The sequence below is a fragment of the Elephantulus edwardii genome, unplaced genomic scaffold (assembly GCF_000299155.1).
Source record: "Elephantulus edwardii isolate Elephantulus edwardi_28Jun2011 unplaced genomic scaffold, EleEdw1.0 scaffold00034, whole genome shotgun sequence".
In the NCBI taxonomy this organism is placed as follows: domain Eukaryota; kingdom Metazoa; phylum Chordata; class Mammalia; order Macroscelidea; family Macroscelididae; genus Elephantulus; species Elephantulus edwardii.
Genome location: NW_006399784.1, coordinates 19,492,332 through 19,509,705, shown reverse-complemented (window position 1 = coordinate 19,509,705; position 17,374 = coordinate 19,492,332). Strand labels below are relative to the sequence as shown.

Genomic DNA, 17,374 nt, shown 5'->3' with positions numbered 1-17,374 from the left:
CTATGAGGTGGATTGATTCAGTGACTGGGGTAATCGGGGTGTGTGTGTCAGAGGCAGTGTGATTGGCACAGGATAGAGCAGGGTTTAGGGCTGTTGTACCTAGGGTTGCTATGAGTCGAAAATGACTCGACGGCACATAACAACAACAACACCAACACACACACACACACACATAAAGAAAATACATATGGTCAAATTTACAAACTAAACTTTCTATAGGATTTCTAAGTGTAATTAGAAGTTCTGTGACTCTCTGAGGGCATCGGAGTTTATCCCTCCCCTCCCCAGTGTTACACAGAGATAAGCTATCACATGTTTTCCTTCGTAGTATATTCTTACCTTAGCTGTGGAAAACAAGTTGGCAAGAACTGATTTCTATGTCACACTACATGGAATAAAAAGAAACCAATACTTTTGCTATTTTAAATATTAGAGCAAAACACTAAATATTTATATGTAAGAGTTATTCTTTCAGGAGAAGAAACAGACATACTAACATGAAAAAACACATTTTATTGCACTTAAGTTATAAGAAAATAAAATTTCTAAGTGAATCAAACCATAGACACAATCCCTTTAAAGGTTGTTTTCCTCCATCATGTCAGGTTGTTACATAACTAAAATTAACCAACTTGAATCTGATTGTTTTAAATCAGACTATAAATAAAACAAACAAAAAAAATAAACAGGAGGAGGAAAAAAAAAGATCGCCTAGGATACAGTGTTAAACCACTTTCACAGTTCAGCTTGAGTTGTGGCTCTTGGAGAATGAGGCAAACCATTTGACTTTTTCATTCATTTCATTTGTTTGCATGTGATGCCTTTACTACAAAAACCAAATAGTTTCTGCTTTGTCAGTTACTCACAGCAATAAAACTGTAACAGTTGTTTTCCCAAATACTGTAGAACACTAAGACTGACCAGCAACTTTATTTTGTGTTTTATATTTTTTAAAAAATATTTTGTCAGTTTTAATATGTATATGTTCATTCCATTCACCACAGCCCTCAAAAAGAAAACTTTCTCCAGAGAACAGGCAGTAAAAGCTCTGTTCCAAGGAATGTGTTTTAATTTTTGCCCAGATAAAAGAAAATAAGCTTTGCACACACTCTCAATTCTTTACTTGCAGGCAAACTTCACTCTTTATTATCTGAAACTCTCCCATTCTCAGCCTCTTAGAGGCACAGATGGTTCAAGTTTCAGTGGCAAAAAGTCTTTTTTCCGTAACCAAACTAGAGCAAATTTGGAATTCAGTCTGGGACTAAAACGTCACAGCAGAAAAAAAATAAAAAAAAATAATTTGCTTTTTCTTTCTTTCATTTAGCAGCATAAATAAGTTTGGCCACTGGGAGTACAGTACAGGGGTGGGACAACAATCCCATATTTGAAGACCTACTTCTAGCACCAGCATCAAGAATTAAATCCATCTCAGGACTCACGGAACCCAGGACAACTCGCCACCTTTGAGCAACGTATGCATTGCAGAGTGTATATGGAAGCAACAGTAAATAGATTAACAGAGGCTAATACTGTGATTGACATTGGCAATGGTTGGCAAAGGGGGGAAAAAAGCTTTTCATGATAACTGTACAAAAACAATTCACAGTAATTTTTTTTTAAGCTTTTCCACTCCAAAAAAATGACTTTTTGTTGCAGATGCTCTCTAATTAGAAAGTCAACCAGTACTTGTTTTGATGTTATTGCAGCTCCTTTCTAGATCTTGGCGGTAAAAGAACAGGCTAGCAGAATTTGCGATGGCGTTTCGGCACTAACACTGCCCAATGACCACGGAGAAGAAAATAAAGAAATAATTGCACCTGGTTTGATTTAGAAAGTCTCATTTTGCAAAGCTGCCCTCAGTCAAAAGTGAAGCCTTTCATGTGATGAGACAGCAGACGTCTCTCCTGTCAGCTACGGTTTGTCATCTCTTCTTCTTTTCCTTCTTAGTCTGTAGGTCTTTTCAAACTGTTGCCCCAAGCCAACATCCTGCACCACTGAGAACAAGGGATTTTTCTTTTTTCATTTTTTTTTCTTTTTCTTTTTTGGCAGGGAAAGGGGCAGGGAGTATATCGTCTACACATTTGGACAAATTCATCTTTTCTGCTCTTCACTTCATGTCCACATCAAAGTCCAGCACCAGCAGCTTGGTTTCTTCAGTCCCATTCCGACTCCCAACTGCACACACGAGTTTTGTGTTCGAGGCTCTGATTCGCCACACAACTCCCCCACTTCCCCCACTCTCCAATGTGACTAGGTTGCGAATAAATTCACCCGTTTTCAAGTCCCATAGTTTTACAGTTCCATCATCTGAGCTGGTAATTACAAAGTTCTTGTTGAACTGTAAACAGGTCACAGCACTCTGATGCTTGTTGGGACCTAGACAAAACCAAAAAGGATTTAATCAATGGTTAGAAATCATGGCCATGGGTTATTCACACTGTAATTGGTAGATTTCTACACTAGTTTAATCAAACGTTTAAAATGCTACATACTTACAGACCTTGTTTATTCTAAGTATTTTAGGATGTGCATAGATGTAAGAAAAAAATCTAGTAGCTATTTTAACTGAAAATTCAAATTCATAAGCTCTTTCTTCTAGCTAGCTAACAGCTCTTGGCTAGTTACAGGTCACATATTTTACTTTCTAGTTGTGCGAATGGGAATTTTTCTGTGATGATGTAGACAGTACAGTTTCATGTATTCAGCTGACATCAAATGAGCTTAAGGACTGTTCCTCTATCATTAAGAAATGACCTGTCAAAAGTGAAGACCAAATGGACATTATCCCAAAATACCAACACACCGTCCAAATGCTATGACCACTAGAAAGTTAATCAGAAATAAGACATTAATTAACTTCATTATATCTCATGTAGTATCAGTGAGGTTCACTTGGGGTTTCCCTCTGCTTTAAAGTACTCCTTCCCATCCCAGTTAAGCAGTTGGTTAAGCACATAAGTTGAGATCAAAGCAACTTACAGTGAGATCAGACATGCTTTTGTTTCGTCCTTCTCCCTCCCAAATAAAATAGAGTTTTTAATGAAAATTGGTTGACAAATCCAAAATGATTACTCTCAAATTAAAATAAACTGCTTTTGTAGTGCCAAAGGAGAAACAAAACCATCAATCCCACTGCTGTTGAGGTGATTTCAACTCTCAATGATCAAGGCTGGAGTTCTTTACAGAGGAGCCTGTAGCAACTTTTCTCCCTCAGAGTAGCAACTGAGCTTGAACCTTGGACCTTTGAGTTAGCAGCCCAATCTGTAAGGCCCACTCCTCTGGTGGTGTAGTCTGTAGGGCGTTGCTCTGCTAATCCGAAGGCCACACCCCTCTGGTAGTTAAAATCCATTAGCGGCTCCCTGCGAGAAAGGTGTACAATCTCCTCCTGTACAATGTATAGTTTTGTAAAACTCAATGGTGGGTCAGCTATGGGTTGGTTCCAACTCAAGGACAATGAATGAGGTATCAGAACTCTCTGTGGTACAGTCAGTATCTTCAAACTTCTTTGATGATAGTTAATAATAAAGTAAGTAATTAAATTATTTTACTTTTTACACTTAAAAAAAATAGCACCTTAAAACACTTCCCAAAGCTACCCAAGTTCTACAAATCAGAGTGGAAATACTCTGAAGCTTATCCACACTAGGCATTCTATATGAGGATTTTTTATGATGTTTAAGGTTCATTTTTCTTTTTAAGTAACAACTTCAAATTTTAAATTAACACAAATAAAAGTTAGAAGTCAATATTTACCTTGCAATGTTTGTAAACACTGTCCTGTTTTGATATCCCAGATTTTAACTGTAGAATCTGCATTCCCAGAGACAAGGATATTGTCTTTGAGTTCCATTCCACTTGTTAATGACTGGTGCCCCGTTAACGTGTGAATGCAGTTCCCTGTCTCTACATCCCAAACTCGGATTGATGTATCAAGAGATCCACTGACCACATGGATGCCATCAAACTAAAATAAACACAACTTTTTAGACTTTAAGTACTCATATTTGTGATATCAATTACTGACATTAATCCTAAAGGGGTAGGGATAAGGCATGAGAAATAGGTAAAAATAAAAAATAAAGTGGCAACAATATAATTAATTTAAAGTGCATGCTCTCAGAAATGCTTAAAAGAAATGCTAATTTCTCATATCCAGTGTCTTAAACTAGCTGCAAAAATCAATGTAAAGAGTCCAACATTTTCAAGTCATCTGGCCACATTTGGTAACTATGCACCATGAATGATTCAGTGAGGAATGCCATTTGAGATTTACATTCCAGCAGGAAGCTAAAATTACTGACACAGCTTTTGATAAAGGGTGTGCTTATCAGCACTTAAAGCATGAAAAGAGCTAGATAGCTTTGAAGATATTCAAAAGTAAATTCTATTAAAAACTCTACACAACGTAAGTTTCATTTATGGAAATCTTTTGCTAATTAGGAAATGTGCCAAGAGATAATATACGTGAAATTAGAAGAGGTGGCATTTTCATCACAAAAGCATCCTTTATAGTATCTATCCAAAGCCTCCAGATATACCAAAGGTCAATAAATATTTATCATTTCCCTGAAGATAGATAACAATGTTTCTATCTTTATTTTCAACACAATGGTTTATTTAAATCAGACGAATCATTAGGATTCTGAATCCATTAAACATAAAAATTGTGTAGGCAATTCCTTTCCCTTCAAAATCATCTCCCTTTCTAATTTAATAACTCCTTTTATTAAATATCAATAGTCTTCAGCCAAGGACAGTATTCCACCAATTAAGTAACAAATATGCTAAAAACAGCACTGGGTTTATGTATTAATCTGTTGACCACAAAAAGCCATTAACCATTGAGTAAAACTATGTAAATAATAGGAAGTATTAATAAACTTAAAATATGGATTTTCAAATAATAATAATAATAATAACAACAACAATAATAATATAAGATATAATTTCTAAACCTGTTACTAATCTAGTTATTTCGAAAGGCAACCTATTCAAAGATATCATATTCAAATGACAACAGAAAAATCAGTTGTGTCAAATTTAATTTCATGAGTACAATCAATGACCCTGGGATGGCAGAGCAGCTTTATGCAAAAAAGACTACAGTTCTATTTTGAATGAATATAGAATCATAATTACATGGTCCATCAACCTTTGGCTATCAAGGTAAAGGAGAAACTTTGGCCAAATTAATCTTCTACTAAAGAGTTTATTAAAATCCAGACTATTCTCCAATGAGAATAGCTAACAATTAATATAGCAAGACTAAGGGTCTTAAGCTTCAGATTCCAACACAAATATTTACATCTGAGATGGAAAATGGATTGCACACACCTATAAAAATAAGTTATTAAACTATTTAAATAATTAAGGTTTACATTTTCTTTATACAAATGTTTAGGGTGTCCATGAGATGGATTGATACAGTAGCTGGGGCAAAATGTGGTGTGTGGGAATCAGTGAGACTGGCTCAGGACAGGGAAGGCTTCAGGGCTGCTGTACGTAGGGCTACTATGGGTTGAAAGGCAACTCAATGACACTTAACAACAATATCTATACACATACACACACAGTAGGATAATCTGATTTTTTTTAGACTAGTAAATTAAAAATAAAACAATCTTATGATTCATCAGAAGAGTATCTCAAAGATAGAAGCAAGAATAGTATCTTACCTGTAACGAATAGACTCGGTTAGTATGTCCCTGCAATGTGTGTAGACAGGTCTCAGTCTCTGGATCCCATACCTTCACCATAAAATCATATGCTCCACTAACAACCCTCCTGCCATCATATTGAACACAGCGGACAGCTGCTACATGACCCATTAAAACATGTAAACACTGGCCTGTCTCAATATCCCAAACCCTAAGAGTGGCATCTCGGGAACCACTAACAACTCTGTTGGGAGGAAAACATAAAACAGCATGTTAGAATTTTTAAAAATCACAATAATATGAAATACAAGTACAGAGATTATAAAAAAATTTTGCCTTTTAAGTTCACAAATACCATTTAAATTTTATATATAAACATAAACCAGTGATAATAATCTACTTAGGATAGAAAACAGGAAGGCTGAAATTCTAACTGCTTGATTTCCCTTACTATGAGGGATTGAGCAGTACCTCTGGGTTCTGCAGAACAGAGTATGAAAACCACTTTATTAAAAGAAAAGTAAGACCTTGATCTTAGAAATAAAACACTAAGGAGGACATAAACATAAAATGCTAGTGGGAGAACTCTTGAGCAGTTGTGGTGAGATAATTAAAAATTTCCCCTTTCATTACATACAATTTTTGATAAATTCAATTAAGAACATATTATCTTTTGTGGGCAGGTGTTAAAAAAAAATCAGTAAAGGTTATTCAGCAAAACACTAGTACTTGAAATAAGGAGTTATGCTGCCAACCCAAAGCATTAAGTTTGAATTCACCAGCTGCTCCACAGAGCAAAGATGGGCAATCCCACCCCCACAATGTGACCAGCTGATGGTCAGCTCTGAGTCAGTTTTGATTTGATAGTACCTATCAACAAAGATAGGTGCCTTATACCATATAGTACAGTAAAATAACCAGTTTCAAAAGTATCCTCTAATAAAACAAAGGAATGTAAGCACTGTAATTGTGCTTACATTTCAACAGGATATGAGAAAATTTAGATGAGTTGCTTTAGAAAAAAAAAAAAAGCCAAACCAAAACCAACCACAGAGGCAAAATCCCTTAAAAATTTAGCTGAGCATTATTATACTTTATGGCAGATCCAAGTGATTAAAATATTGCAATCACCTTGAATTATAAAAGAGAGCTTAAAACTGACATATCTTTATGTTATTTCTAAAGGATAAAGAGAAGTAATAGTTGCCATATTTGAAAGAGTAGAATATAACACTGAAGCACTGAAATTTAAGACAGGATACAACGAAAAATGAAACCCAAGGACCTTTCCTCATCACATAAATCCTAGAAATTTTAACAGTGGAGCACACTGTTCAAAACAGATTCCAATTACAAATAAAAATGTACTTTTCTTCATATACTACAAATCTATAGTGAAATCTACTAATGACTCTTAAAGAATTTCAGTCTTGCTTTCAGAAGATGACAGAGTAGGGCAGAGAACCTAGAAATAAACTCCTGAAAAAAATAAGGCGATGAAAATCTTGTGAGCAGGAGTGGAAGGCTGGACACAGTGCTGGGAGATGAGTCCTTCAGGAGAAAGGCACTCGAAGACTGGGGAAGCACTGACTCCTCCGAGCAAAATCCACAGTCACACATAAGACACTTCATATGCTGATGTGTCCCAACTCACAGTGAGATGAGACAGCAGCCTACATCCATTAATAACAAGACTGCATATCAGTCTATAGAGAAATTAGAGGATGGAAAAAACAAAATGGAATACTCAAAGATCTATAATCTAGGCATATAGATATCGAGACAAATTGAAGAGGAATATTGTATTCCTTGTCAAAGAAAGTGCATTTTAAGACCACTTCTGGAGTACAAAGCTAATGATTAGGTATATATTACCTATGTATCTACAAAGATATCAGCTAGTATGATCAATTCCCAAATTTATGAATTAAGAAAAAATTATGGATTAACCACTGAGGACAAAGAGAAAAGAAATTGAGGATTTTTTAGATACTTCTGTAGTCTGATCATACATGCAAACAAGATGCACTGATAATTATTGGTGTTTGGAATGTAACTATAAAAAAACCAAAGAATAATCAGTAGCTGGAAAACATGACCTTGGTGACAGAAATGACACCAGAGATCTCATGTCAGAATTTTAAAAGATCAATAACTTGTTCATACCAAATACCTTTTTTCAACAACATAAATGATGACTATACATGTGGAACTCATCAGATAGAAACGCAGAAATAAATGAGGAAAGCTCAGTATCCTTAGCCAGAAAAGCTAGAAGCTGACTATAGAATAGCCCAAATTACTCACATGCAAGTTTAAGTTCATTATGAAGACAATTAAGTCCATGAAAGCTAAAGTACATGGACTTTTTATATATATGTGACTAAGTTCACATACTTGACTAAACATATCCCACTTGAATTTGAAGAACAGATTTGCTTTAAATATCAATGACTAAAGACCAGGGGATTTGTAGGAGGACATCAACGACATTATTCATAACAAAAACAAAATGTCGTTGACAAGATGGAAAGAAAAGATCAAAAGGGATGCCAAAAGTCTCTGAAACTCTTCAATATAAAGTAGTTAAAGTGAATGGAAGAAATGATGAAATAAAAGAGCTGAACGTAAGATTTCAAAGGCATGAACACACAGAGTGACTGTATGAAAGGGGTCTATGTTCAGCTATTTCAGGAGGTAAGGTATGATCAATAAGTGATGATACTTAAGGCTTAAGGCCAAGCTTCACAAGGGCATTAGGAAACAACAACAACAAAACAAAAACGCAGGCTCTAGGAATTGTCAGAGTACCAACTGAGGTAATTTAACTAACTGATGCAAAACTGAAATCATTCACTTTTCTATGTCAATAAATCTGGAAGACACCTGGCCAAATGACTGGAAGAGATCCTTATTTGTAACTATGCCAAAGAAAAGTGATAAAACATAATGCAGCGGTTTGTTACATGTTACCACAGTATCATATGCAAGTGAAATTCTGCTAAAGGTTATTAAAAAAATTGCTGCAACAATAACTTAATGAGGAACTGTCAGAAATTCAAACCAGATTTTGAATAGGAAGAGGGATGTTAGATGGATGTTGGCTGATCAGAAAAATGTATCAGCTTTATGGATTATAATAAATTATAATCCACTGCAAAGAATGGGAATTCCGAGTATGCCACCGTGTTCAGGCAGAACCTGTTCATAGACCAGAAGGCAGAAGACCTCTAATTGTTCTCATTACAGTTACTATGATGAATCTCTCAAACTGAAGTCATGTGTATATCTGTTTCATTTCATGATACAACATGACAGAACTGGTTATAATTGGTTCAGAACATCCCTTAAAAGGCAAGTGGAAGTTGTCTGTAAATTTGATGTTTATAATCTGTGGCCTGCCTTTTATGGATTCAAATAATTATTACATGTTGTTAAGATTTAAAACATGGGCAATATATATATATATTGCCCCTACTCTTAAGGTACTATAAATGGGTGAGAAGTACTCAAATGAAGTAGAAATCACATCTGTGTCATCGTAGGGGGTTATCATGATGATGTTGCAACATAAAGAAGAACATGTAATGGGAGGGATTACAGAGGATATAAAAGAAACAACAAACATAATATGGAGAAGAAAAGGGTAAGAAGTTCAGTTTGGTTGAAAAAATTTCGTAAGCTAGGCCGAGGATTTTGTACATAATTTGGTAAGCAAAAGAAAGTTGCCAAGTAACATAAACAAAATGAAAGGAAGGTTAGGGAGCTCTGGTGGTCTAGTGAAAGGTAAGGAGTTGTGCAGTCCACAAACTGCTTAACAGGAGAAAGATGGACAAACTCCTCTCGTATTATTCACAGCCTGTGAAGACCTGCTGGAGGGCAGCTGAGTCAGTCTTGACTCGATGGCAACAGCATACAACAGCACTGTGAGCTGTGTAAAACATAAAAAGACCAAGGCTAAAAGCTTAGTCAAAGGTTCTGGTGACAGATAAGTAACAAGAGAATAAATTAACACTCAACAAGGTTTTGTTTAAATATAGGGGCTGTGTTTGAGTGGGGGTAGGGTGGGTGCGTAATTAAATAGAATCAGAAGCTTGAAGATTGAATGACTGAATTTGTCCCAAGAAACAGGAATTTGATTATGTGAAAAAAAGACTTTTGTTTGAGGATGATGAGTCATGAAAAATGTTGAACAATGATGTGTCACCGGGGCCTAGGCAGCAGAGCTGCAAGGAGATGCTAATATTATCAAATGGAATGGAAATTTAATGACAACCCTCAATTTAAGCCAACACTTTGTTTTCACAGTATAGAAGCACTTGGAACTTAGTAAGAGCATATTTCCTCTATTAGACACAGAAAAAAATATACAAATTGTAAACAGAGGACTCAAATTCAACAAAAGAGAAAAATTTCTAAACAAAATGAAGTCTTACCTTTTTTCATGGAGATGCATACAACGTACAGTAGAAGTATGCCCATATAAGGTGTGTATACATTCCCCAGTCTCTGCATTCCACACTTTGAGAGTCCGATCTGTAGATCCACTAATGATGATATTGTCTCTCATCTGTGATGACCATACTCCACCTGTGTGTCCCACTAATGTTCTCAGACACTGGAAAAACATTTAAGATGATTACTTTTGGGTAAAAGGGAAAGTAATTTAAACAGCATTTTAATAGGTCAGGATAATGTGGAGTGACGTTATTTACCAAGTTTGATTGCCTGGTGCATTAGAAAATAATTGTGCATTATTTATTACTGTTTATTTACTAGCATGACATACCGTATATATACACAAACAGCAGGGGAACAAATATATAGAAAGCAAACATTTCTTATTAAAATATGACAGCTCCATCTGGGCCTCTATGATGGAGGAACACTAAAATTGCAACTTGGTTTCTTCCATGAAATAGATTCCCTGAAAGCATTGGGTGTGGCCACATACCACATTTCATGTGAATCTGCCCCAAGGCGGTAGTTAGGAAGCAGCCAACCTACTTCTAGACAAGTAAAGACAGACATTAAAATCCTGAAATAAATCCAAAACTAATATTGCACCATGGAAATGTAAAGCTGCTTTTAACAATTTTAACAACTGACTAGGAATATTTAGAAGATTCTTGCCCAAGAAGCTAAATGGTAAAGCATTTTTAAAAAAACCGATTTACAATCTTTCTATTTATTTTTAAGAACAATTACTTAATGTAGAAAATGGTCTCTAGTGAACAAATAAAGTACTCACTACAGAATTATTAAGGTTCATTACTAAATGCAGTCTAGTTCATTACATGGACTGCTTTTTTCCCTTTCAACACCTATTTAAGGGTCTACTCAGCTTAACTTCTTACCTTACAGGATTTGAGATAACTCTAAATGAACATGATTTATTTTAATTTCTAAATGAGAGAGAGAGAGTGTGTGCTAATCTCCTCCAGTGAGATTAACTCCTTCTGAAAACCCTCAGGAGGGTTAGCTACGGGTCAGTTCCTACTTGATGGTACACAACAACAACAATAAACCACAGATAGCTTAACAAAGTAAAAAAAAAAAATCCCCAAACAAAACCCAAGTATCTTTAAATCATGTTTTTTAAAAGTAATGAATTATATCTTAGATGGTTAATCAAGGTTGAGGCAAACTAAGGAAAAGATCTGGAGCTCTGGCGGCTTAGTGGGAAGAAGTTGCCCTGCCAACCCAAAAATTCAAGGTTAGAATTCAACAGCTGCTCCATGGGGCTCCTCTACGAGATTTACTGTCTCTGAAAAATTGCTAGAGTGTCCACTAGGAGTTGGTTCTAATTCGATGGCATACAACAACATAAGTCTTGAAATAGGTTAAGTTCCAGAGAGAAATACACTATCTTAATGAAAAACTAATGGCATCCCTAATCATGAAAACATTATTAGTTTCATGCTGAGGTAACTTCCATAGCTATAGCAAAAGGTTAAATTAGGTGGCCTAAAAATTGTTGCAAAAAAAAAAGAGTGAATTTGTATTTTCCTCTCACTGGTGATCCTTATAAAATATGTACAAGCCTTTTTACCTCGAATAAAATGTGAGTTTGTTAATGGGGAAAAAAAAAAGGATAAGCCTGTGAAACTTACTTTGCCCGTGACTGCTGACCATACTTTTAAAGTGTTGTCATCAGAACCACTAACTATTCGATTTCCACAAAACTGTAAGCAAGTGATAACATGGTCATCATGTCCTTTCAGTACCTACAAGAGAGACAAATCAGAAATAATTTATGTCTTATTCTTCAAAATTTTAGTGAAGATAAAAACAAAGCTATAAATAGCAAAAGTAATCTATGATCTGTAGAATTAAAGCTCATATATAAAATATGAAGCATGACTGTTGATTAAGAATTAAGCAATTTGCATTTTTCATATTCTATTATTATACTTGAAAAATCAACTATTATGATTTTACAGATTTAGCAAAATAGAATTCAAAACAATTTTTTAAAATATTTCATCTATTTAAACCAAAAGAATATCCATCTAATATTGCCATCCAAAACAAACAAAAAACCCCAAAACACGTCATCTCATAATTAGAGATAATTAGATGCAAGCATTAATGGGCTTTGAACTTAACATTAAAAAAAAGAAACCAAAACAAGGTAATATGACATTTTTGTCAAAATTGCCTTTTCAAATTATAAAAATATATTTAAATATTTCAAGCCTTTTAACACCATGCTTCTGATATACCTGAAATGTTCTAAGATACAGAGGGAAAAAGGAATTGTGCTTAAATTTAGAAAATTAAAACACCAAAAACAACCAGAAAACCCTCCCCAAAACAAAAATAGGGACACACTTCCAAAAATCCTATTCAGGCGATGCAGCATGGCAGATAGCCAATTCTTAGGTATAATGTATATGTGTATGTGTATACATAATGAAATTTAACAGCTAGAGACTTTCATCCACAAAGATAGAAAGAGATGCACTTTAACAATCTTATTCAAGTGCATCAGTTTTCAGATTAGATAGATTAATAAGAGGGCGAGTATCATATATACTATTTTAAAGTATCATTTATTATATTCTAAAGTATATATTCTTTTTGAGGAGATAGATGAAGTTATAATGCCTGCTCAGTGAAACAGAACCCTCCCCTTGGTACTAACACTGATGATTGGTTTCTGTTACACTGTGTAATATTTCCCTTACCTTAGGAGATTTGAGTTCTCCTCTCCTCCAGTTGGTATCAATTCTGTGCTGTCTGATGTATGCACTTTTCCAAGGACTGTGTATGAAACCTGGTTTTATTACTTTCCTTCTCTTGATGTGCAATGGTTCATCAATCCCTGAAAGATGTGAAAGAATTAAAGGGACTATCTTTGCCAACAAGAAAAAAAAATTTATTTTGGAAAGTATTTTGTTTTCTTCTATGTTCAAAAACACAGAAATATAAGACATTGTTAATTTCTAATTTCTCTATATTATATATTTATTATTTGCTTTCATTCTCAAAATAATCCTAAGCATCCAAGCCACAGACAGGATGGAAATAGGAGCGGGATTAGAAGCCATAGATCTTCTTTCTTTGCTTCCAGCCTTTCTGACTTGGATTTACCATTGATATTCCTCACTCAGCTCTAAGATCCACAATACAAATGGTTGTCCTTATGCTCTCTGATTTGCTTTCAAAATTTTTATATCTCAAGAGCTGGTGATAATTTTGTCTAGATGCCTGCTGAAAAAGTTGTGAGATGTCATCATATCCATGAACAACAGATCTAAACTTTGTCCTATCTTTTACAATCCTGGCATCTCTGATACACTTTAGTCCACTGTTATGGTCAATAATTACTGTTATCAATTCTTCTTGATGAGGGTCTTCCTCTTTTTCTATAAGTGTTCACCTTTCCCAGCATGATGTCCTTTTCCAAAGACTGGCCCTCTGACCACACGCCCAAAGTGTGTGGACAAAGTTTCAGCACCCTGCCCATAAAGGACCCTGGTGGCACTTCCTCCAGCACAGACTTGGCTCTTTTACAGGCCATGGGCTATGCGGTGGTCTTCTCCAATACCACAGTTCAAAGGCACCCATTCTTCTGTCATCATTATTCACTGTGCAACTTTCATATGCACAGGAAGTAACTGAAAAGGCCATGGCTTAGACTGGGCCTACCCTAGTTTTTAAACTGATATCCTTGCTCTTTAGCACATGGGAATGAACAGTCCTTGACATCAGATTTCTCAATGAAACACATTTTTATTTGTCTCCCTCTCTCCCCATTCAATTCACAATGCACGTCCTGTTGAAGATTGTAATTGCAAGAAACACAATGTATGCATGTCCATTGATTTTAGACTGAACTTCCCTTTGCCTATTTGTGCCAATATACATTCCTACCAGTACACTGCATGTGAGTTTCAATTCTTCCACATTCTCATCAACATTTGCTTCTCTGTATTGCTGAATTTTGCTATTGTGGCTTCAGTGGGGCTGTTGTTTTGATCTGCCTCTCTCTAAAAGTGTGATTCAGAGTGTGGAAATTATCTAACAATATCACTAATATCACACACAAGCAAAACATTGCTGAAGATTATAAAAAAAAATGCGTGGAACTGAAAAAAAAATGCGTGGAACTGGACATAATCAGAGAACTAACAAGAGTACAAGCTGGGTTTAGAAAAGGCCGTGGCACTAGCAACATCACAGCCAATGTTAGATGGATCTTGGCTGAAAGCAGAAAGTACCAGAAGAATGTTTAACTATGTTTCATTGACTATGCAAAGGAATTTGACTGTGTGGATCACAGCAAATTGTGGCTAACACTAAGAAGAATGGGAATACCAGAACACTTGATTGTGCTCATGAGAAACCTGTACTTGAAATAAGAAGCAAGCAGTTGTCAGAACAGAGCAAGGAAACACTACATGGTTTAAAATCAGGAAAGGAGTGTATCAGGGATGTGTCCTGTCTCCACACCTTTTCAATCTATACGTGGAACAAATCATTCAGGAGGCTGGTCTTTATGAGGAAGAATGTGGCATCAGAATTGGAGAAAGAATTATCAATAACTTGAGTTACGTAGATGACATAATCTTACTAACTGAAACTGAGATGAAGACCCAAAGCATCTGGTGCATGGATTTGAAGCTCAACATAAAAGAAAACAAAGATTTTCACCACTGGGCCAGTTGGCAGCACCAAGATATATGGGGAAGAAGAGATTGAGATTGTTAACAACTTCAGCTTGCTTGAGACCACAATTAACACCCTTGGAACCAGCAGCCGGAAAATTAAAAGAGGAATTGGATTAGGAAAGTTAGCTGTCAGGGATTTCTCCAGTGCAAAGATATCAGACTAGAGACACAGGTGCACCTGATCCACGCCATGGTCTTCACAATTACTTGCTAAGAATCACAGAAGTGGACAAGGAATAAGGATGACAGAAGAATTATTGAAGTTTTTGACTTGTAGGCTGGAGAAAGTATTGAACATACATGGACTACCAAGAGAACAAACATGTTTATCCTAGAGAGGGTGAAACCAAGTTGTGATTTGGAGACAATGATTTTGAAGCTCTATCTCATATACTGTGGGCATGATATCAGGAGGACCAGTCCTTGGAGAAAAACATTATGCTTGGAAGGGTAGAGGGACAACGCAAGAAAGGAAGACCCTGGATGAGATGAATTGATACAATGACTAGGACTATAGGGGCAGATATGTTGGAGACAGACTGTTTTGGGATAGGACTGGATTCAGAGCTATTGTGCATAGGTTGCTATGAATCACAGGTAACTAGACAGGATATAACGAACAATAATAACAGTCAGTGATCTTGAGATTTTTTCCATGTGTTTAATAGAGAATCTTTCTTCATTTTCTGCCCATTTTGTAATTGGGTTGTCTTTTTCTTATTGAACTGCTGACATATTCTATAAATTGTAACGATGATACCTTATCAGACATATCATTGCCAAATATCTTTTCCCTGTCTATAGGCTTTCTGTTTGTCCTACTGGAGAAACTGTCTGATGCACATGAGGATTTGAGTCTTAGATGGTTCCACTTTATGCTTTCGGCTTTCCTGGTTGTGCATTTTTTGGCTATGTTTGAAAGAGTATGCATGTCATAGATTTTCTTCTAAATTTGTTCTTTTTCCTCTGATTATTGGAAGGCAGTCTAGATTTTCGTCAGAAAACTGAAAGTAGAAATACCATCTGACGTAGCTATTTCACTACTGGAAATATCCCCTAAAGAAGTCAGAGCTGTGACATAAACAGATGTATGCTTTATCTGTTTAGTGTAGCATTATTCACAGTAATAAAGAGATGTAAGCAGTCCAATAAGCTTTTATTTTCTTTTCAGTGTGTGGTGGATTTTTTTTGGTTTTTTTTTTTTTTGTGTGTGTGTGTGTTTTGTTTTGTTACTACTGTGGAGAAATTGGAGTGATTTTTCTGGATGGTCTTGCATCTTGATACTCTGGTCTACTAGGTCCAACAATTTTCTTGCTGAGTCACTGGAGTTTTTCTATGAACAATATCATACCAACTGCATATAGAGATAGTCACCTTCTCTCTGAAATCTCGGTGCTTCATTTCCATCTCTTATCGCATTTCTTCTCTTTCCTAGGTCTTGCTAAGACTTAGCTACAACAGTGAATAGGATTGGTGATATGCTTGCTTGACCCTGTTCACAAGGGGAATGTCTTTAATTTCTCCATATTGAGGATGATGTTGGCTATTGATTTTTAATATATACTCTTAATTAAATCTATTTTGTTGCACATTCTAATCAGAAAAGGGTGCTGGATTTTGTCAAAATCCTTTTCTGCATCAATTGAGATGATCTCGTGGTTCTTGTCCTTTGTTCTATGGATTGTTTTACTTACGCTGAACCATCCTTGCATGTCTATTATGAATACCATTTGGTCATGATAAATTAATCTTTGGATATGTTGCTTGTGTGTGTGGTGTTATTCACCTGGCTTTTGTGTCAAGGTTATGCGTGCTCCATAGAATGAATCTGGTAATGCTCCTTCTCTTTCTATCTTCTGAAATAATTTAAGTAGGAACGGTGACAGTGGTTTACCGAACATTTGAAAGAATTTGCCCATAAAGCCATCTAATCCTGGTTCTTTTGTTGTTGGGATTCTTTTTACAATCAGTTCAATTTCTTCTTATGGCTCTGTTCAAGTGTTCTACTTCCATCCGTGTCCTTCTGGGTAGAATATGAGCTTCCAAGAATCTCTCCATGTCTCTAGATTTTGAAATTTGAGTGAGTATAAATTTTTAGAATAGTCTGTTGTTATTGTTCTTATTTTGGTTGGTTCTGTTTGGTGTCATTAATTTCATTTCTCATTTGATTTATTTGCTTTCTTTTCCAATGGTTTTTTTTTTAACTTTTTCTAAAATAAACTCCTGCCTTTGTTGATAGTTTCAATGTTTTTTGTTTTTGATTCCATTTATTTCTGCCTTTATCTTTGTAAGTTCCTTTCATTCTAGAGGTTATGAGGTTTGCTAGTTGTTCTTTTTTTATTTGTTGAAAATGTTGGATTAAGTTGCAATGTGCTGTCAAGTTGGAACACCAACTCTTAAATGACTCCTCCAGAGTTTTAAGAGGCAGTAAAAGGAGTAGACTGCCCATTTTTCTCCCATGAAGTATCTTGTATAACTGAATTGCACGACTTTGGGTTAGCAGCCCAGCTCCTTACCACTAGGCCAGCAAAACCCCCTTGG

General features: G+C 35.7%; 1 protein-coding gene across 5 annotated transcripts in view; it reads right to left on the bottom strand.

Annotated features, from left to right (window-relative positions):
• Positions 1 to 493: 493 nt before the first annotated feature.
• Positions 494 to 17,374, bottom strand: part of FBXW7 (F-box and WD repeat domain containing 7, E3 ubiquitin protein ligase) — a 253,699-nt gene continuing 236,818 nt past the window's right edge. For 4 of the 5 annotated variants that reach the window (XM_006884471.1, XM_006884470.1, XM_006884474.1 and 1 more), the window contains 6 exons: positions 12,848 to 12,984; positions 11,771 to 11,884; positions 10,094 to 10,275; positions 5,676 to 5,901; positions 3,754 to 3,964; positions 494 to 2,376 (listed from right to left, as the gene is read on the bottom strand). In XM_006884471.1, coding sequence (XP_006884533.1) covers positions 2,108 to 2,376; positions 3,754 to 3,964; positions 5,676 to 5,901; positions 10,094 to 10,275; positions 11,771 to 11,884; positions 12,848 to 12,984 — 1,139 coding nt within the window. In that variant the 3' untranslated portion in view covers positions 494 to 2,107. The remainder of the gene's footprint in view (positions 2,377 to 3,753; positions 3,965 to 5,675; positions 5,902 to 10,093; positions 10,276 to 11,770; positions 11,885 to 12,847; positions 12,985 to 17,374) is intronic. The other variant, XM_006884472.1, reaches the window with a different exon arrangement.